Source organism: Phocoena sinus, chromosome 18 (assembly GCF_008692025.1).
Source record: "Phocoena sinus isolate mPhoSin1 chromosome 18, mPhoSin1.pri, whole genome shotgun sequence".
Taxonomy (NCBI): domain Eukaryota; kingdom Metazoa; phylum Chordata; class Mammalia; order Artiodactyla; family Phocoenidae; genus Phocoena; species Phocoena sinus.
The window spans coordinates 79,601,086-79,622,014 of NC_045780.1; the positions used below are offsets into that span (position 1 = coordinate 79,601,086).

General features: G+C 61.9%; 1 protein-coding gene across 4 annotated transcripts in view; it reads right to left on the reverse strand.

Moving 5' to 3' along the window:
- RASA3 (RAS p21 protein activator 3) overlaps window positions 1-20,929 on the reverse strand; it is an 88,458-nt gene that overhangs the window by 10,389 nt on the left and 57,140 nt on the right. For all 4 annotated transcript variants that reach the window (XM_032611571.1, XM_032611569.1, XM_032611570.1 and 1 more), the window contains 16 exons: window positions 15,674-15,750; window positions 12,440-12,520; window positions 12,042-12,114; window positions 11,376-11,452; window positions 10,529-10,633; window positions 9,218-9,374; window positions 8,773-8,921; window positions 8,118-8,232; window positions 7,371-7,445; window positions 6,626-6,749; window positions 6,191-6,297; window positions 5,321-5,398; window positions 3,727-3,804; window positions 3,199-3,272; window positions 2,344-2,450; window positions 1,907-1,989 (listed from right to left, as the gene is read on the reverse strand). In XM_032611571.1, coding sequence (XP_032467462.1) covers window positions 1,907-1,989; window positions 2,344-2,450; window positions 3,199-3,272; window positions 3,727-3,804; window positions 5,321-5,398; window positions 6,191-6,297; window positions 6,626-6,749; window positions 7,371-7,445; window positions 8,118-8,232; window positions 8,773-8,921; window positions 9,218-9,374; window positions 10,529-10,633; window positions 11,376-11,452; window positions 12,042-12,114; window positions 12,440-12,520; window positions 15,674-15,750 — 1,560 coding nt within the window. The remainder of the gene's footprint in view (window positions 1-1,906; window positions 1,990-2,343; window positions 2,451-3,198; window positions 3,273-3,726; window positions 3,805-5,320; window positions 5,399-6,190; window positions 6,298-6,625; window positions 6,750-7,370; window positions 7,446-8,117; window positions 8,233-8,772; window positions 8,922-9,217; window positions 9,375-10,528; window positions 10,634-11,375; window positions 11,453-12,041; window positions 12,115-12,439; window positions 12,521-15,673; window positions 15,751-20,929) is intronic.

The window sequence follows — 20,929 nt, forward strand, 5'->3', positions numbered from 1 at the left end:
ACGAAACTGAAAAATATAAAAAATATTTAGAAAATTAGGAACAGAGAAAGAGAAATGGGAACAGACTTGGGAGAAACAGGACCTAAGCGCGCAGATTTTCTAATGAAAACAGACAACCCAGAAAAGCCCTCAGATCGGGCTACGGGCTGGCGGCCTGGGGAGGTGGGACGCAAGGCCATCGCCCCCCAGTGGCCGCGCGAGGCTGCAGGGGACTTCCCCACGAGACCACCCCTTGGAGAGCAGAGTCGTCCTGGCACCCGGTGGGAACCCTGTGCTCCCCCTCGGAGGGGACAGGAGGGGACACGGCGGTGATGGCGGGGGGTGGGCAGGAGTGTTTTCTCCTCCCCAGCGTTCGGAGGTGCTCGGCGACGAGAACTCAGGCACCGTCCCCCCAGCCCCCCTCCACCATGGTGCCCGGGAAGTGAACGCAAAGCGGGGGTTCCCCAAGCTGTCTGCAAGCATCTGGATGGTCAGCAGAGGCGAACCTCATGGGAGGGTCCCCCAGAGCCTCCGCCCAAAGTCTGACTTTGAAATGACCGGTGGCAGCTGCTCACTCCTGCTGGTCAGGCCATGCGTGGGCTCCTGCAGACATGGACACCTCCATGGGGCCCGACTGCATGGACGGCGTGTACCCGGAGTGGGGAGCTACAGGGGCAGCGAAAACCGTGCCACTCCCACGGCCAGATCCGGGCCACGTGAGCACCCACGTGGTCTCACCAATGAGGGGCTCCGGCCTGAATGAAACGGGGCCCGGCGGGGCCTCACAGCCCAAAACACACCAGGGAGAGAGAAAGGCCCTCGGCAGAAGGAAGCGACAGGATGCAGCGAAGGGACAAGAGAAGCAAAAAGCGTGAGGCCGAGCAAGACGGGGCAGAGTGGGGCCCGTGTCCCCGACTGACCTCCGGCCACGGGCCGCCGGCCGACCCCGGGCCACATGTCCCCGACCGACCCCTGGCCATGGGCCGCCGGCCGACCCCGGGCCACATGTCCCCGACCGACCCCTGGCCACGGGTCCCCGGCTGACCCCGGGCCACATGTCCCCGACCGACCCCTGGCCATGGGCCCCCGGCTGACCCCGGGCCACATGTCCCCGACAGACCCCCGGCCACATGTCCCTGACTCACCCCGGGCCACATGTCCCCGACTGACCCCAGGCCACAGGTCCCCGACCGACCCCAGGCCACGAGTCCCCAACAGACCCCGGGCCATGGGTCCCTGATACAAGTCACCAGCACTTGTGCCACGTCCGAAGGAGTCCCTACAAAACGCATCGCTTGAAGCTGCCACACTGACCCCCTGACACACCCAAACGAAGGGCCACCTCCAAACACTGGCTTTTCTGCTTCAAAAATGCCGAGGCCACAGAACACAGAGAAAGGCTGAGGAATGCCCCGGATTAAGGAGACAGCAGAGAACCAAGTACAGGTGTTGGCCTGGGACACACAACGGCTTAGAGAATGTCACTGGGCAGCTGGGCGGCGGCTCAGCAGTAATGCTGCGCGCGGGTTGGGCGTCCTGATGCTGGCAGCTGTACAGAGTTACATAAAGGATGTCCTCGTCTTTAAGAAACACACTGAAGGTACACATGGTTCAGAAGCCATACGCACATTTACACGGAGACAGACGGGAGGAGGCCGGGGACTCAGCTCAGCCGACAGGACGAGCGCAGACGGCCAGCCGCTCGCAGTGAGGGGCTGCAGCCCTCGCTCTATGTTTGGAGCTTGTAGACGCAAGACTCAATCTAAACCGAAAGTCTTAGAGAAACCCCGCGGGGCCTGCCGACCCAGCGGGCAGGGTCGAGCTCTCTGCCCCGTGGCAGCGCCTTGCGGCTGCCAGCTCACGAGGGTCTGGGAGCAGGTGCAGGACGCGGGCGGCGGCGAGGTCAAGGGGATGGGGTGGCACTCACGTTCTTCATCTTGAAGGACTCCTCTTCCAGCGGCTCCACCGCCAGGATGTTCTCGATGGGGATGCTGTAGAGAGGCGGGTCCCCTGTAGCAGAGTGAGCCCGTGAGCCGCCAGGCGGGGCCGGTCTCCCCTCGAAGGCAGGTGACGCCGGCCTCACGCGCTCACCCCCCACAGGACCCGGGTCCCTGAGAAGCCAACCCCACGTTTCCATGGGGACATCCTGTGATCTAGATCAGAGCCACTCACGCAGGACAAGAGCGTCCACCCTGAGACCCTACTCCCCACGATGCCCAGGCCGCCCTCTCGGTGCCCCCCTCCCGGGTAAGGACCCGCCCACCCCAGAAAAGCGACCGGTACCGCCACGGGGGCCGAGGCAAGGCTCTGGTCCCTCGGAATACAATATGTGAGAACAAATAAAAAGCGAACTATTCTTGGTACCTTTGCTTTTCTGGTAGGTGAATTCATGGTTTGTCAGGCGAAACCATCTTTTCTTAAAATTCTTCATCCCGAAGCGTTTTCGCCCTTGTGCTCTCTTAATCATGAACCTGTCGTGAACAGCACAGGCTGGTGGGTGAGCGGCTTAGGGCGAGGTGCATGTCCCCCCGGCCCGCCAGCTCCGGCAGCCCAAAGTCACAAAGTCAAAGCCTGCAGAATCACAACAGGTCGCCGCTGCCGCACCTGTGATACTTGAAGCAGACTGTGGGATTTCAGTATCTTATCATTTTATTTCCAAGTGACAGGATTTAAAAATCAAAAGGCAAAGGTCTCTACTTTTGAAAAGTTTAGCTCCTGTGCTAGTGTCAACTTCAAGTTACAAGTTGGTGATGAGCATGGGTCTACTGAGCTCCACCAAAGGGCACCCCCCTCACCTCCCACCCTGAAAACACGGACGAGATGCTCCCAGCCCCGCAGGTGTGCTCTGCAAGCAAAGACGGGAGGCGAGAGGTAGCTGCTCTCTGCTGCGTCCTGTATTCTGAGCCCCTGACGGGGGACACTTCGGAGCGAGGGGCTGATGGAGGGCAGGGGGGCCTTGGACTCGGGTGAGGGAGCCACCCGGGCAGAAGCCTCTGATTATTTGGGGGCTGTTCAGTCTCCCCCGCCTTCAAACTCTGCTCCCAGATGGGCATTCCTCCACTCGCAGCCTCAGCAGGGAACAGGCACAGGACTGAAAACACGCCATGGCGCAGCCCTGGGGCATCTCTCCCAGACGGACCAAGGCCCCAGACGGGCAGGGCTGCCTGCTTGGCGCTGAGCCAGCCTGGGAGCCCCACGCTGCCTCTCTCCTGCCCCTACCCTTCCTTGAGCAGGATGGGCCGCTGCACACTCCTGGGGTCTCTTCTCCCGGAGGACGAGATCAAATCTAGGAACTGAAGAGGGAAAGAAACCGACGGTTAAAAGGCAAACCTTCGTAGGAACAGCGCCTGGGTGCCCTGCATCTCCTGGAACCAGAGGAGGGAGGAGACCCTGAGAAGCAAGTTGTCGGGCGAGGGTCCCTCTGAGAGGACCACGGGGTCTTGTCTCTGTTGAGACTGAGCCGCTTCCGGCCCGAGCTGAACCCCGGCCCCTCCCGGGAAGGGCTGGCCGCACCCACAGCCGTTACTGCTCCTGAGAGGCCGCCAGGCCTCAGGTAACACCTGGAGGTCCACCTGCTCCCCTCGTGGAGCTGGAAGCCATCGCGGCTCCCCTCCCTGGCCCCCGCCCCGGGTTTTGCCCCCACGGGGCCTCCCGCTCAGTTCAACCACCCACGACCGTCCGGATCCCTCCCACCGAGTCAGCGGCCTCTGCTGCCGCGAGTCTGCGTTAATTGACGCCGACACTCACATTTTTCACTGCATCAGCGTACTTCTGCTCGTTGAAAAATTCATAGAATGCAGCCATGTAGGATTCCTTAAAACTGGCCTAAAATGAAACAGGTCACTTAATGAAGGCCTGAGGTCTCCTGGCCCGAACCTGAAAGATCTGGAGTGCGGCCACGGGCGCTGAACAGCAAAACACGCAGGGGTGGATGCTGTCCCGGGTGCCGAGTACCCCGACCCCAGCCGCAGGGAGGGGCTTGCCAAACGCTGCAGGGTGGATTCCACTCAAGCCGTGTTCAAAAAGCGAACCACACGGGGTCCTTGGTGAGATCTCCGTCATGCACGACTCAACACCTTTTGCGGGCGCGTGGCTCCCAGACGCGGTTGCTGGGACGGGAGGGGTCCTCACCTCCAGGAGCTGGGGCACCGGCAAGAGGGACCCGGGGGGACCTGTGTCCGCATGAGGGCACTTTGCTACCCTGGGTGTGAAAACGAGCGAGTCTGTGCAGACCTCAGCCCAGCAGATGCCTGTTTATCTGGGCTTCCAGCCGACAAACGCTGGGGCTGACGGATGGAGGAGAGCGTTGGCCCACGGCTTTGTGTCCCTCGGATTCAGAGAAAGCCGAGCGTTTGCCCTGCAGCGGGCTGCTTGTCTGCAGTGCTGAGAGCCTGGGTCACTCCGCCCCACAAAGAACAGAATGGGGAGAGCTGGGGTGATCCTGTAGGTCATGGCTCAACCCTTTCCAGACAGAGCCTGACAGGCCCGTCCCTGAGGAACAGGCCACGTCACTGCCTGTGTGCGGGGTACCCAGAGCCCACACTGCTGCTGCTGTCACGGGGTGGACCCTCGGGGCCCCGGCACATCGTCAGTCTCCAGGACGCCCCCGTGAAGGGGAGACGCAGATTTGTCACCAAATGGGGTAAAATGAGCTCAGACCCAGGGAAGGAGGGGCTCTTGCTGGTCCCACGTAGACGAGCCCTCAGTCACCAGGCAGCACCCCGACTTCCTTAAGGTGCTCAGGCCGAGGACGCCCGGCTGTGTGGCAGGGCTACGCAGTCCCTACAGCCAAGGGGACATGGTTTGTGGATCCATACATGGCAGCGGGAGTGTTAGCTGCCCACAGGGGACGCACAGGGGACGGTCACTGACCACAGGGGACATCACCGCCCACAGGGGACGTCTCCACCCACAGGGGACGGTCACCGCCCACGGGGGATGGTCATTGCCCACAGGGGACAGTCACCGCCCACAGGGGACGGTCATCGCCCACAGGGGACGGTCACTGACCACAGGGGACGCCTCCGCCCACAGGGGACAGTCACCGCCCACAGGGGACGGTCATCGCCCACAGGGGACGGTCACTGACCACAGGGGACGCCTCCGCCCACAGGGGACGGTCATCGCCCACGGGGGACGGTCACCGCCCACAGGGGACGGTCATCGCCCACAGGGGACATCTCTGCCCACAGGGGATGGTCACCGCCCACAGGGGACGCCTCCACGTGGTGAGGCCCCCCCCCCCACGGCCCCGCGGGGACTCTGGGCAGTGCCTGCTCCTCGTCCTACTACTCCTTCCTCCTCCTTCGTGTTGAAAAGAGAACTCAAGTCAGTGACTCACGGACTTGGACTTGGACAGGCTGCCGAGAGTCTGAATGGTCTTTGAGACAAGCGTCAGCGTCCTCGATGTCTGCGGGTCCTGCCGGAGACGGGAAGGGGACGGTCTCACAGTTGAGTCGTGAATGAGCCCAGAACCGCCGCCGACAAAACGAACGACACCCCTAACAGCTGCACGGAGCGAGCGTCGTCCGTGAGTGAGCAGGTGAACTCGCTGGCGCTGGATTCGGAGGTCCCTGTGGGCCCTCCAACCCAGGTGGCTGCGAGCTGCTGAAATGCAGGCTCTCAGGCCACCCCTGACCCCAGACCCCACGTTTCCAGCAAAGGAGCGGATCCCCCTGGCGAACCTGGGCCTGAGTCTCCCGGGAACCCAGCCTGGGGGCCTCTCACCCTCTACACGGTTCGCAGGCTTAATTTAAACCCAGCAAAACCAGGAATGGGCCCATCACCCTGGGCTTTCCGCCTGGCACTGTGGGCCCCTGGCACTCTCTCTGCAAGGGCTCGGGCCTCGGGCCTTTTCACGGTGGGAGCTCAAAAATCATCTGCCGACCACACGGCCTGAATGATGACTGGTATCCATGGTCCATCTTGCTGTGTGTGGGCAGTGGGTAACGTCATAACAAAAGCCCACAGAGGAAGCCCTGGTCACACCATCCAGCGGTTTTAACAACACAACTTTGACCAGAACGTCTTGAAACCTTCCTGAGACAAGGACGTAAGGGCACGTGGCACGTCCACAACCCAGCCACCACCTGGGGCTACCTCTGCACCTCCCCGGCTCGGCTCACGGGAACTGCCCCGGCCACCTGCTGCTCCCGGGGGCCGATGGTCAGGAGGTCTGGTTGACTAGTTTCCGGGACAGGCGCTCACTTACCGTGTGGTGGGGTGTGAGCTGGAAGAGGTTGGGGGACAGGATGGCTGGAGCGAAGAACCTCAGGAAGATGAAGCTGCTCACGGCCGTGTACCTCACGTCCAGGTCATCTGTGGCCAGGACACAGAGACAGCAACTCACCGGGGCTTCTGGAGCCGCAGGGAATAACCGGGGGCCAGGAAGAAACTGGGAACCACTGGGACAAAGCTCGGCTGTGGCCCCCGGGTGGGGCTGGAGCCCAACTCACACAGGGGCGAGTGCAGACAGGAGCCAGGGGCCCTGCCCGCCGTGCAGCCCCCATGCTGGTGCCTGAACCTGCCCACTGGCTACGGGGTCAGAACCCTCGTTACGGGGCCCTGAATGTCCGTCTCTGCCTGGAGGCCTCCGTCCAGTGAGGGGTGCGGGTGTCCCCATGGTGTGGGCGCCACAAGCACTCGCCTTGGAAGCGCTTGGCGGCCGCTTCTCGCAGGGAGAAGAAGATGTCACACATGACGGTGGGGCAGCTCAGCCCCGACGTGGTGATGACGCTGAAGACGCGGTCCACGTACTGCCGTAGGTTCTCCTGCAAGGGGGGCGCTCAGTGCCGTCTGCTCCAGACTCCCCTGGGCTGCCGTGCCCCACGGCCGCCAGGAGGGGTGAGAGCGAGGCTGGGGTCCCAGAGCAGCAAAGACAGACTTCCCGTTGTGGGTCAGGAGCGGCACGCTGCCATCACAGTGACCCACGCGACCAACCAGGATGCGGGTGGAGGGAGCACGCTGTGTCCCCCACATCGACCGACAGCCTAGAGGCAGTGCCCGCAGCGATGTGACCTCCCGAATGCCAGTACCGGTCTCTGCTCTTTAGAGGCAAAGACTTGGCATGATTCGCGTGAAGAAACCACACGGAAAGATGAAGACAGGGACTTAGCTGTTTTAAAATTGGGGCAGAGCTCCAGGAGCAGCCACAGGTGGCCCAGGTCGGGGAGCTGTGTTTGCTGAGCTGAGGGAGACGCCCCCAACCCACGGGAAGCTGCCAGTTATGGGTGGCGGGAGGCGCAGGCCGGGCACAGAGCAGGGGAGGTGGTGGCTGGCGCCGGGGGTGGGGGGGGGTGTCCCCCAAGGCCGCTGCAGCTCAGGCGCCTGCCACCGCCCACCATCCCGGGGGTTGCAGCGTCCAAGGCGCTGGAGGGCGAGCCGGGCCTCACCGTGTTGCTCTCCAGGCTCTCACCGTCCTTCAGCCTCACGGGGTCGATCTCACAGGACTTGTGACTCTGACAGATCTGCGGAGGGCGTTGAAGACACGCAGTACGTGAGCCAAGCCTGGAGCCCAGGTGGGCGGGGTCACGGCAGGCGAGGCGGGCCTGGTCCAGGACGGGCAGCTTGAGGCCTGGCCTAGGAGGGGCGGTCCTTCTCGAGACTGCAGCGCGGCGGCTGACACGGGATGAGGCTTCACCAGTTCATTAACGTTTTACCTCAAAGTGCTCTCAGGGTTTGGCTCACAGATCAAACCAGAATCTACTCTCAATTCCCTCAAAGGACCTCAAGGACCGCAAAGGACCTGCTTTTTGGTGAAACTGTTCTGGGGGAAACACTCCCTCCCAGGAAGGTGTCAGTAAGAGATGGAGGATCACTCCTCCCAGGGTGTCTGACCGGGGCAGGGGTTTGGGGTGGGGGGGGACAGCAGCAGGGCTGTCTCTCTGGCCTCGCGGATTCGGGGGAGGAGGCGTCCTCGGAAGAAGCAGTTTTTCTCTTGCGTGTCATTCTGTCTTAGCGGAATGATGGACTTGCTTAAGTATTTTTCTAATTTGAGAAAACAAGGAAGCTTCTGGGATGCTCAGAAGGTCCCCTTGGGAAGCCGGGGAGAAGCTGACACGGAAGCCACAGTTCTGGGCTTAGGCGGGGGCGGGGCCTTCCCTCGGGACTCTCTGGCCCTCCGGCAGCGCCCCCCTCACCTCCTCTATGGTGGGCTTCAGGGTGACGTGCAGGTAGTGCATCCCCGCCAGCTTCATCGTCTCGTCAATGCACTTGGACGTCAGCGAGTTTCCTCGGAAGATGGTATTGGGATCCCTGGAAAACAGTGTCGGATAGGGAGACATCCAGGGGGCAGGGAGGCCACCTGACCGAAGCCTCGCAGTGGGGGCCTGAGCCCTGGGCCTGCCTGCCGTGTAACAAACCCACCGCGGCCACCGCCGGGTCCCCAGGGCGCAGCAGCCGTGCGCCCCCCACCCTGCGCTTTGAGGGCCTCCTCTGCTCCTCAGGGCCTGGGGTCAGCACGGGAGGCAAGGCCCAATGACACCTCCAGCAGGGCACGCTCTGGATCTTTCTGAGCCAACAGTCCCAGGGAGCCACTCCCAGCCGAACCCACCTCCCCGGAAGGCCCGCGGGCCCAGCCTCAGGAACGGAGCCGCCCCCGAGGCACCCGGTGCCCCGCTCACTGCTCCGTGCCACGTGCCTCCCAGTTCCCAGGAGAAAAGGTGCATTTTTAGAAGAGCAAGTGTGTCTCTGAAGGAACCCTGACCGTGTGGCTTCCTCTGGCCGACCGGACCCCCGTCCAGCCCCTGAACAGGCCGGACCCCCGGAGGGTCTCGGGGCGCGCTTGGCACTCACTGGGTCCTCCGGACCTCGGCACTGGCGATGGCACTGATGAAGGGCACCACCCGGCCGTAGTGTAGGAAGAGCCGCACCAGCGGGACGGCCGCCTCCTGCTTCTCCCTGCAGACCTCGCCCAGGATGTGGGCCGCAGACGCTGAGACGGGCTAGGGAGACAGGGCATGAAGGAGGCGAGCCCCAGGCCCAGCCCCCTGCTTTGCGTGCGCCCGGCGGGTCTGCGCCTCCCACCCCGCACCCACACACGGCACCGGGGCCGGTGAGCAGAGGGCCATGACCCTGGGGTCACTGTCAGACAGAGCGCCAGGCGTGGGCCATGCCGGGTCCTGTGGCTCTTGCTGCGGGGGACGTGAGGGCTCCCTTCCCCAGCAGAGGGAGACCCAGATGGCCCCGAACACACGGCAGGCCCAAGGTGGGGGCTATGGTGTGCGAGCCACGCAGGTACCTCCACGTCCGCCGACCGCAGAAGCAGGTCCCGCAGGGGGCTATAGTAGTCGGAGGAGAAGACGTGGTCTTCCGTGTAAACCACGTTCAAGCGCAACGACCCCAGGTCTTCTGGCTTCAGGCTCTTACTGCCGTTGTCCCGGGGCTGAAGGAAGTACCTGGTGCAGGACACACAGACAAACAAGGCAGTTTGAGGCAGCAGCTCCCCCAGGGACCCCGCTTGGGTGGTCCTCCCATCACAGGCTGTGTCGGGGTCTGAGGCAAGGGGACTCGGGAGATTCTGCAGGACACCCTGCTTAAGTCCCTCTGCCTCAGTGGCCCCAACCTGACACCCCCGCAGGGTCCCTGCACCTGGGGGGTCCCCCATCTGACACCCCCGCAGGGTCCGGGCACCTGGGGGGTCTCCCATCTGACACCCCCGCAGGGCCCCTGCACCTGGGGGTCCCCCATCTGACACCCCCGCAGGGTCCCTGCACCTGGGGGTCCCCCATCTGACACCCCCGCAGCGTCTGCATGGGCATCCCCCACACTGTGTACTTTGTGCTGGTCACACTGAGCCACAGACTCAGACGCTGGGGTGGGGAAGAGGGAGGGTGGGGGGAACAGGTGTGACAGGGGAAGGGGTCACGAGCAGTTTAGGAAACTGCGGCAAAATAATTTTCCCCTGAAGACTGACACCCTACGGCGGCCAGCCCTGAGCGGAGCCCGGGGGGAATCACCCTCATAAGTGCACGCCGGGGGCTGCGCGTGTGCTGCAGGGCGGGCGGCCCCGGGCACACAGGCACCCAGCGGTCCTCCTGACGGACGCTCTCCCTCTCCCGGCACAGCCGGCGGCTCTGAGCGCACGTGCCGGGCGGCGCACTGTGGGCTGAGGCGCTGGCCGCTGGGGCCGCCCGTCACAGCCCCGTCACGAGGCCAGGCTGCTGGCTAAGCAGGGTCGCCTGGGGCACTGAATCAAGAATTCCAGTTTCCCCAGGGCACAACCCAAATTTTACCCACCCGGGTCTGCAGGCATGCAGGGCTCTGTGTGGCGTGGGGTGCGGGCACCTGCCCCCGCCCAAGCGTCTGTTGCGGGGCCGTGGGGAGTGAAGCCAGTCTGGGGCCGGAGCGGCCGAGACTGGCACCTGCTCCGTGTCACGCGATGTGACCTGGAAGCCCTGGTGAAAGGGAACCGGGCGCCCTGGAGATGAGGTAGGGAGAGGGGGCGCAGGACGGTGGTCTCCGGGACACGCGAGGGTTTTGAGGGAGACGGGGCACGGCTGCACGGCCCCCTTCCGTGCGGAGGCCGCTGCGGGGCCCCGGGTGCCCTCACCAGGCCTCGTGGGGGCTGGACTGCCGCAGCACCTTTAGCGGGACCCTCAGCTCCCCCAGAAACTCGTCCCCAAACTTCAAGTTGCTGGCGTTCCAGAGGTCCACCCTAGAAAACAGCAGTTGTGCAGGGCCTCTTACCGGGCGGCGAGGAGGGGCGGGGTCCCCGCGCCCCCGAGCTCTCCCCAGAGAACCCGGGGCAGGACGGGACGGGGCATGAAGGCCACACTGAGCACGGCTGGAGCGTGAGGTCGGGCAGTTCAGGCCCTTGGAGGGACAAGCCCGCCTGCCCGGAGCCCCACCCCCATGCCTGTCACTGCTCGAGGCCGGGCTCGCGGAGGGACCTGATTCTGCCCCCTCTGAGCTTCCGAACCTCAGGCGCCTCGGGAAACCCTGACCCACAGGAGAGCGGATTTTAAGTGATGTCAACTCTGGAGAATCCCTAGGGTTCTCGTGAGCAGGGCCCATCGGACCTAATGCGGTCACCCCAGCCTCAGGCTCATGACCTGTCCCCTAACATGGGGGCGGTGCTGCGGCTGGCGCAGCAAGAGGGCTGGTGAGTCCCCCAGTGGACGCTGCGACCTGGCACAGCGAGGCCCCCGAAGCAGTGGGACCGTGAGCCAGGCCGGGCCTTGCACACGCAGAGGGGCTCGGAGCCTTCGCCCTTCAAGCTGGTGGAAGATACTGCAAGGCGAACACACACCACCTTTGCCCTTTCGCCACCACCCAACATCCTCGCGTTAAAATAATCCAGAAAACAGAAGTTCCTTTCCATCCACTCCCCAGTGTTAGAGGAAGTCAGGCCGCCCCGCCGAGCCGGAACCTCGACCCCAAGCGCCTCCCGCGCTCACCGGATTTCCAGCTTGTCCACGTCCTCGTCCTCGAAGTCGAAGTGGGACTTGCGGTTGTAGCTGCAGGGCCTGGTCACCTGGGGGCCGGAGGGAGAGCGTCAGGCCTCTGCTGCCCCTGGCTGCCCGCTCTCCCTGCACTGGGAGCCAGGCCCCCTCGTGCTCATCTGTGCCCGCCCTTGCGGGGCGAGAACGGCCACCTGCGCGTCACCGGGGCCGCGGCCCCCACGCCACCGTCCTGCTGGTGGTTCGCGTTCTGAGGGGCAGCCGGGGGCTCTCATCAGCATGTACTTCCCCTTCTGCCTTAAGACCCTCACTACTTCCAGTGAAACAAGCCTCCCTCCACTGCTCAGGGAAGACTGGGTGGGGCGGGCAAATACCAAGAAACCCCAAACCAAACCAACCAGACAAAAAATCAATGTCTTGATAATCCGGCAAGTATTAATTTTTCAGCATTCAACTCAAAACCGGGTCATGCTGGAAGCAACAAACAGCCTTTCTGCCCAGGGAAGGAAGGGCAGTTCCTAGGAATTCGAGCTGCAGGGCAGGAGGGGTCTTCACGTGGGGGGACAGCACCCCAGAACTCTCAGAAGTAAGCGACTGAGGGTCTTTCTGCCAAAGACCCTGGGGTGTGCGTTTCAACTGCATTTGTGCCACTGAAACACCAACCTCAAAGTAAAACACTTCGTCAAACTGGGGGTTGTTTGTCTTCTTTTTCACTTTTGTCTTCTTTGCTTCCGACCTGTAATCAAGGGGGGAAGATCGGGGTGGAAAACAAACACTGTTGATGCCGAATCTCTCATCTGAGGCTGGGCCACCCAGCACGCACGTCATGTGGCCTATGGGCGGGTCTGTTTGTCTCTAACCCCAGATGGTATGCAAATCAGGGCCCTTTACTGAGCCAAAGATACCCTACGTGAAGCTCAGAAACGCTCTTTTTACAAAGCAACTCTAGGCAGTAAAGGAAACAAAAGGACGTTAAAATCGCACACCCTCGTCTGGCTCACCTGCTCTCCCGAGGGGGGAATCCGACCTCGCCCTCCCCCCCCAGCCGAGGCTGTACTTGCCTGCACGGTCCCGCCAGGGTCACCGTGGCGTAGGGGTCACACTGCCCGTTCACGATGGGGAGGCCCTGGCACTCGAGGATGCTGAGGAAAGAAGCGGGAGGTCAGGAGGGGACCCAAGGCCAGCGGGCCATCTCTCGAGACCACCCTGGGGTCCGGGAGGGCAGCTGTCTCAACAGCTCTCAGGCCAAGAGCTCAGAGTCCCTGCAAAGTGCTTCCCAGGGGCTCCCATCTCATAAACAGAGATGGACGCGCTGGTCAGCAGTCATGAGACATCTGGAGGCAGGAGAAGGTGTGCGTGCAACCGGGGAAAAGGGAAAAGCAGCCCGGCTGCGGAGGACCTGTTGCTGGTGTCGACTGCAAAAAAAAACGCACAACAAATATTGTTGAGACTTGTTTTATTTGGTGGACTTTCTGAGGATTCAAGCCCGGGACGCAGCCTCTCAGAGGGCTCGGAGGGACTCCTCTGAAGAGGTCGGGGGCGGGGGGAAGCCAGGATATACAGGAGCTTCTGCAACAAAGACCAGGTAGTCGGAACATCAAAAGATTACTGTTAATGAAAGAAAACCCGACATCTCCAGTTAAGGAATGTAGCGCTTCTCTATGTGTGGTGAGGTACAGGAGTCTGGGTTCCTGGAATCGTTCCTTTGACGTGCACCTCAGCTCTCTGGGGCCGGCGTCCTGTGCTTTCCCAGCCGGAGTCCCCTCAGGGGCGCCGTGGGGGCAGCTGCAGTGGCTGCAGGCTTGGGGGCCGCAACACCCTTTGTCTCCTGATCCGGCAGCTGACACTCTTTGTCCACAGTGGAGATTTCCTGAGCGAAGCCCCTGCCCTCCCTTCCTGGGAGCTCGAGAGAGGTCCGCCCGGCCCGGCCTGCCAGGTAGGAACTGTGGTGAAGTCTGTGTTATTGGTGGGGACCTGAGGGCCTGGCACCCCAGGGGCTTAGAGCCCTAGGCCGGGTATTGCCTGCAACGCACCTCTCGGGCTGGGAGACCCCGTCTCAGGCTTCACTCTGCCGACCGCCCCGGCGCCTGGCCCCCTTCGGGTTCTGGACCGCAGTCACTCCGGCTCTTGGACCGCCCTTGTCACTCCTGCGCCTTCACCCTGGGCTGTTGCTGGACAGCTCCTGCTCCCGCTTCTGGCTGGACGCTGGGCGCTGTGAACTTCACGTCGCTGGTGCCCGGATTCTGGGCTCATCCGTGCCGTCAGTGGTTGGGGTCTCTTGTCTGGAGAGCAATTCTCGTCTGCGGCTCTGTCCGGGAGGTGCCAGCAGCCTTGTTCGGGGACAGCGTGGCCCGACCGCCCGGTGTGGCCCCTGGAGTCCGTGCTGAGGGCCGGAGTGAGCGCAGGCTCTCCACTGGGCTGGTGGAAACTCGAATGACCCCCAGCTCTATGGCCCCGTCGCCCCTTTGCCCCCTCGCCTGCCCAGCCCTGAGGGACTCCACCTTGCTCGTTGGCGCAGGTCTGGGGAGTGCCACAAGGTCCCCTCCCCTGCAGAACGTGCCCACGGTGGCCTTGACACCCCAGCTCCCATCGCCTAACCCGCCTTGGGCCCTGCTGGGGACGCCTTGCTGGCCATGTCGCCGATGCACCTCCAGGACGAAAGCTGGCCTGCGGCGACCTTGTCTGTTTCCCCACTTGGGGGCCGATCGCCCTCCGCCTGCACGGCTGGCTCACACGGCGTCAGCTCCTTAGTCCTTTGTGGCGGGAGAGGGGTGAGGCCCCCTGTCCCATCCTGGCCGGAAGCAGAGCCCTAACCCCATACTTGGATGCCGAGGATCTGAGTGCCCTGCCTCCTCACTCACTCCTGCACGCCGGCTGGCCTTGGCGGCTGCCGCCCCTCTTGGGAGCCTGGTGGTCCTGACGCGTTACGGGACCTCTTCTCTCAGGGCGAGGGCCCGTCTCCCCCGTTCCTGCTCCCTGGAGCATGTGGCCCCTTCTCTCTCCATTTCCCCACCACTGTGTTCCACCCCGCTACACAGGCTGGCCCTCAGGGACTTTAGTGAATCTTTTCAACTCTTTCTCCTTTCACTCTTCTTTCTGGAATTTCTGCACTTCTCTCCCTGCTATAACCTGGTCCTGGGTCATCTTCCTCCCTCTGTGAACTAACTCGTCACTAAACAAGTATCTTCAGGCACGTTTCCAGGGACAGGCACAGAACCCTGAGCCAGCCAAGAGCTTGTGCAAGGGGCTGACACCCTGAGAAGCCCCCGGGGGCTCGGGGTCCTGACAGCCACAGGGACAGCGAGTGGGTCACGCATGGGAGGAACACACAGGGCGACCCGTCGGGTGGGCAGGTGGGAGGAGGTCTCAGGACAAGACCGACCCACCCTCAGTTGGGGGGCTGCTGCCTCTGGGGCTGGAAGCATGAGAAGGGGGCTCACTCGTCCCCTCCCTGTGCCAAAGCCCAGAGTTCAAGGCAAATGCATTTTTGTCACATTCAGCTGTTGATCAGGAAGGTCGGGACAGGGGTGCATTTTGGATCCGCAGAGATAACGGTTTTCCCGGCAGCAGCTCAGACGGGGAGCAGTTCTTCCCGCAGCTGGCATCTTGTAGAGGCGCTGCCAGATGAAGGGCAGCAGCCGCCCGTCAACGTCACTGCCACTCCTCACAGACCACCGTGAGGAAGGCGCTAACCAACACGCGGACCGGCCCCAACTGCAGTTACACATCCCGGAGAAAAAGAAAAACTGACACGCTGACACCTGGATGCAAAACGCACAACAGGAAAACAGGTGTCATGGGCACGTCACACCCTCCTCCCTCAGACGTCACTTCACCAGCTGCACAGCCTGGGGGTCACGGCTGCTTGCATCACATCCGACCAGAGCCTATTTCACTGGAAAAGGTATATTCACACCCCAGGCATTTGTCTAAGCCGATCCCATAGACACACGTGCACACTCACACCTGCACACACTCACACGTGCACTCAGCAAGCATACAGGGGAGAAGGAGCTCCGATTTCGGGGTCGAGGTCTGAAGTCAGGCCCCAGCTCTGCCCCCATCTCACCGTTTCCACAACCCCAACCTCTGCCTAAACGTCGCCCTGAGTAACTGGTTATTTGCAAAAGCCAAACGCGTCACCTCCAGGGTGAGCAAGGATGTTAAGAAAGTCGTCTGGGGAATGCCCAAGTCTGGGACTCCTGAGTCATTTGTTTATAAAGCATGGGCCGCCCCGCTCCCTGGGGTTAGACAGCCCTGGGCAGACAGGCCGTGGCAGCCGTCCCGCGTCTTACCGCGTGGCTAGCTTGTGGCAGACGACACCCGAGTCGGTGATGACCTCACTCAGCCTCAGCACCAGGTGGACCTTGCCCTGAAAGTGACAATGACAGAGGGTCACGGGGGGGCCACAAGCGGCGGGAGCTCTTGGGCTCCGATCACAGGCTGGTGACACGTGACCCTGCGTGGCATCCACACGTGTCCAGCCACCCGGCTCAGATCCCAGAGAGTTAAAGAAGCTTCCAGCCCATCTGGCATGACGCTGACAGCAGGCACTGTTTCAGAAGAAAGAAAAGGAAAAGGTACTGGAGGGAGCAGTGTCCCAAATGGGCCCGACTGTCTGCTCTGGGCTGTGTTCACTCAAGCGCCACAGGCCCCCGGCAGGTGTGGGCAGCTCTGCCTAGGCGTCTCGGTGCTTCTGCGTCTGCGACAGGCAGGGTCGGAGGCCAGGAACCTCAGCCCTGCTCTTTAGGAAGGAAGCGGACACTCACGCGCGCTCTGGGAGGAGGGGCAGAGCAGCTGGGGTAATGGAGCAGCTGAGGCTGTGCTTCCACCTGTCTGCCTGTGCAAAGGGCGCCGGCTGAGGACGGCGAGTGGGCGGGGCGGACACGGCCAGGCCATCATGAGGGCCACGAGGAGAAGCGGGTAGATGAGCTCCCGGAAAGTCCGACGGGAGGATGCATGATGCGCGTGTTTCCGTGAGCGAGCGTTCGGTTAGATTAAACTGACTTTCCTTAGACACAGAGGTGAACTGGATCCATTGTCTCCAAGGTCCTTTCCGACTGAACCCCCGGACCCTGCAGCCTGGGCAGAGCCCGTGAGGGCCGCCACGTCTCAGGAGAGCCCAGGACGCGGTGGGGATGGCTCACCAGCTGGGGGGTCGGTGTGGGGCGCTCAGCCCCGACGGTCGCCCACTGCAGCGCGGGACCCCGACCCCACGCGGGAGCGTCCGGCGCTCCGGGCCGTCTGCACGGGGCGTGTGCAGACCTGGCCGGCAGCTCCTGGGCCCGGGATCCTTGCTGCTCCTTCCGCCCCAGGGAAGCCCGTTCCAACCGCGGCCAGACCTTCCCACCTGCTGCTTCTAAGCTTGACCGGAGCCACCAGAGAAGCGTTTCGACAAAATGCCGGCAGCACCGATTATGAGAAAGGGAGAGGCTGGACCCGGACACGCAGCCTGAGGATGGGGGTGCGGGGAGCACCCCCAGCTAGAGCCCCACCGCCAGACAAGAGAAAATAAACAAGAAACCGGGGTCTGGCCATGAGAAGGGCCAAGGGCGATACCTCCATCACCGCAGGCCCTCTTGTCTCCTACACGCCTCTCGGGCCCCGCACTGGCAGGTGACACGAGCTCCCCATGACAGCGTCTCCCACTCAGAGCAAACCAGCTCCGGGATCGCGAGCTTGGAAGCGAGCAGGTGCCCCGGGCCGCAGCAGCATGGTGGTGGTGGGTGGGGGGGCTGGCCTCACGCACCAGACACCTCGCCCACGACACTGACACGGGCTCCCGACGACACGGATGCCTCCCTGTGGGGAGCCCAGGCCGTGGGTGGCGCTCACGGCCGCACATCCGTCCAGGCCCCCCAGCCGTGGGCAGGGCCGGGTGCCGCCTTCCCGGCCTTGCCCTCACCTGCGGGCAGGCAACCCGCGACAAGTCCCGCGAGGTGGGACCAGCCCGCAGGCGTCACAGCCGCGCCGCCCGGGTGACACCAGCATCCCGACCCGGAGTCACATCTGTATCTGCGGAGCTCTGACGGGGCCCGCCCCTCGCGGGGACGCACTCGCCTAGAGCAGCAGCTCTTCCCACAGCGGCTCGGGGCGTCCGCCCGAGCGCCCTTCACCCGCCAGGCGCGGACACAGGGTCCACGGCGCACCGCAACCCTCGCACGCGGCAGGCTGGTCCGACAGCGAATCCTTGAGGCCGGTAACTGAGGTGGCAGTGGCGGGGGGGTGGGTGGCCTCTCTGTGCGGGTGGAGAAAACAAAGTCCCCAAAGGCCAGTGGCGCATCCTGAGCTACCCGATCCCCAGCACTGTCCCCGGAGCGGGCACCGCCGTCCTTACAATCAAACAGGAACGCAGAGACTGATGGCCTGGAAACCAGCCCAGCAGGGAGCTCAGCTGTCACTGGGGGCCCGGTCAGCCTGGTGTCCTTCGTCGCACCCCAGGTGCACGGGCGCCCGCTCTGAGGCAGACGGTGGGCCACGGGCCCTCAGACCGACGCACCCCCAGTGGGGGACGGGCGCGGACTGTGACCGTTGGCGCTCCTCTCCTGGGGCAGCGCGTCCGCCAGGAGGGGCAGTGCTGTCAGCCGATTCGCGCTGTTACATTTCGGGGGCTTTGGGGGAGGGGGGTATGAGGTAAATAAAACACAAACACACACATCTCGGAGAGAAAACCCTGCAGAAGAACCCAGGATCTGCAGCTCAGAAGTTCACACCCATCCTCGCTGCACAAACGATCCCACCGCAAACACCAACGCCCGGGGTGGTGCGGGCCACACCCTGCACAGGGCAGGCAGGAAGTGTGGTTTCCCAGGCTCGGCCTCTGCAGGGCACGCGACCTTCCAAGGATGTACAGCTACACACACAACTTCCCCCTCCGCTTGTTTTGACCCCAGCGGGAGCCCTCTCCCCAGGGAGGCGGTCACAGGCCCACCTGGCAGGCTGAGGGCAGAGGTGGCCACGCCTCCCATAGGGGCTGGAACCCCGGAGGGGGGGTCCAGCTGAATCGTGCTCCTTAACAATTAGCACAGGCAGGACATGCTGAGACTTGGCCAGAGTTCTCGCATTTACGTTGGTGTATGAGATGAGAAGAGAAACCTTAGGACAGAGCACTGAGAATGCTGACTTCATAGTCGTTCCCAGTCTCGTTTAAGGAGAATAAGGATAAGAAGTTGTTAAAAAAAACAGGGGGGACTGAACAGCATCACCCACCCTCACGGAACATCCACTGGGATCGACCGACCTGGCCTTAAACACGTCAGCAAGTCTAGGAAAATAAAAATCACATCACAGCTGCTCTCAGACCACAGTGGGAATTAAACTAGAACTCAGTGACAGAAAGATAGCTAGAAAATCCCCAAACGCGTGGAGGTTAAAGAACACATTTCCAAATAACAAGCAGGCCAAAGAAGAAGTTTCAGGAGAAACTGAAAAATACTTTGAATTCATTTCTTTTCATAAGTGAAAATGAAATAAAACATCAAAACTTGTGAAATGCAGCAAAAGCAATGCTTAGAGGGAAATTTAAAGCAGTGAATGCATATATTGGAAAAGACGAAAGGCAAAAATCAATAATGTAAGTTTCTAACCTTAGGAAGCTAGAAAAAGAAGAGCAAATTAAATCCAAAGTGAGCAGAAAAGAAATAATAAAAGCTAGCGCAGAAATCAATGAAAATGGAAACTGGAAATCAATACAGAAAATAAACAAACCAAAGCTGCTTTTTTGAAAAGATCAATAAAATCGGTAAAGTTCTAGCTAAGAAAAAACAGAAATGAAAGCAGGGCCGTCACTCCTGGCTGCAGAAAACCAGCAGTGGTTCCGACAGGGGATCCGAGACGTCACCCACCTGTCGGCCAGGGGGGCCCAGAGCCCAAGGTGGACCCCACTGTAAGCTGGGGGCTTCAGCAAATATAAGGTGTCAGCCATAGCAAATGCACCCAGGACGCTAGCAATGGTTGGGGGAGGAGTACACGGGGTTCTTCATACACTTCCCTCAACTTTTCTGCAGAGATAAAACTGCTCGAAAAATAAAGTTTATTAATTAAGAGAGAAAAGCACTGGTGGTTCCTGTGCCATTTCCTCAGGAAGGCGTCGGTCCCTGATCTGCAGGGCCCGTGGCCGCAGGCAAGGGCCCAGCAGAACATGAGCCATCACTGCCGCGTCCTCATTCTGCACAGGGCCTGCGAGGACGGGCGGAGGTCAGCGCAGAGCAAACCCGGGCGTAGGCGACTGAGTGCTGGACCTGCAGCCCCGCTGCAGCTGAGAGCATCGGGAAGGGGCAGGGACGTGAGGGCGACCAAGAGAAGCAGCCGCGTCCTCAAGGGGAGGCGAGGGCCACCCCATCCTCTCCTTCTGACACTCCCGAACCTTAGAAAGACTCGGGTCCTCGCAGGTGTATGGCTGTAGGCGCTGATCGTTGGGGAAATCCTCAGACAGGACGGCAGACACACACAGGACGTTCCCAGGGCGTCCACCATGAGGCCAAAGTTACTGCCCTGTCGCTAAAGGTGCAAGAGGAGGCCACGGGCTGGGAGGCTGTGGCTCTGCTGGGGCAGCCCACCTGCCTCTGCCTTTTCGGAACATGTGCTCCAAGAACAAGTTTCACAGAAGCCGCTCAATGCAGAGCTCGCGGCTGCTGGCGTCCTCGGAGGATTGGCAGGGGCCCTCGCGGACGTGAGCGTGTATCTGGCCACCCTGCCTGGCGCGGACCACGGGTAGGGCCGTCCCTGCCGACTGCCTCATCCAGAAGGTGCCCGGCCGGGGACAGGGAAGGAGCAGAGCGACGGGTCCTTTTTAATGAAGTGATTGAGCAGAGACCTTTACAAGCATCAGCTCCAGAGGGAAGCCAGACGTCCCTTCACTCCTCTCTTCCCCCAATTCCATGACTTGCTGGTCTCTCGTGGGCCCCAGCTTTGTGACATTCCCTTTCTGCTGTCTGTGAATCGCTGAGCAGACAGTTGGAGAAACCATATGTGTCCCCTGACCTTCGTGACTGCAGAAGGTGCGTAACTGCCCCTTAAAAGGCTGCTGCCCGTGGCACCTGACAGGTCCCCCTCTGGAGAGCACTTGCTCGGTGCCTGGAACTCAGCGGCCGCCACCGCCCAGTCCCGCTTCCGTGGAATCACCAGTGGGTCGGGACCCATGTCACGGGGACCATCAGGGAATGGCCTGGACGTCCTCAGGCTGCAGGTGGACACACGCGTCACGCTCCCAAGGCTGCGGTGACCCAGCGGCTCCGGATCTGGACAGTGGCGGTTACACAGCCACACGCGTGAAACGCACCCACGGGGACATGCAGGCACACGTGGGGCTGGTGAGACCTGAATGGAGTCGGGGACCCTGTACCAGCTATGCAGATGTCACTGTGCGGGACCCGGGAAGGGACATGGCCCTGCTTCCTATTTTCAGTCTTTGAGTGTAAACAGGAGAACACACGGCTTGCTAACCATTACTCCCTGCGCAGTATTTCCTGTGGCTTCCTGTGACTCTGTAACCATTTCAAAATTAAAAGTTGGTTTTTTTTTTTAAAAAGGCCAGAAAAAGGAAAAGCTAC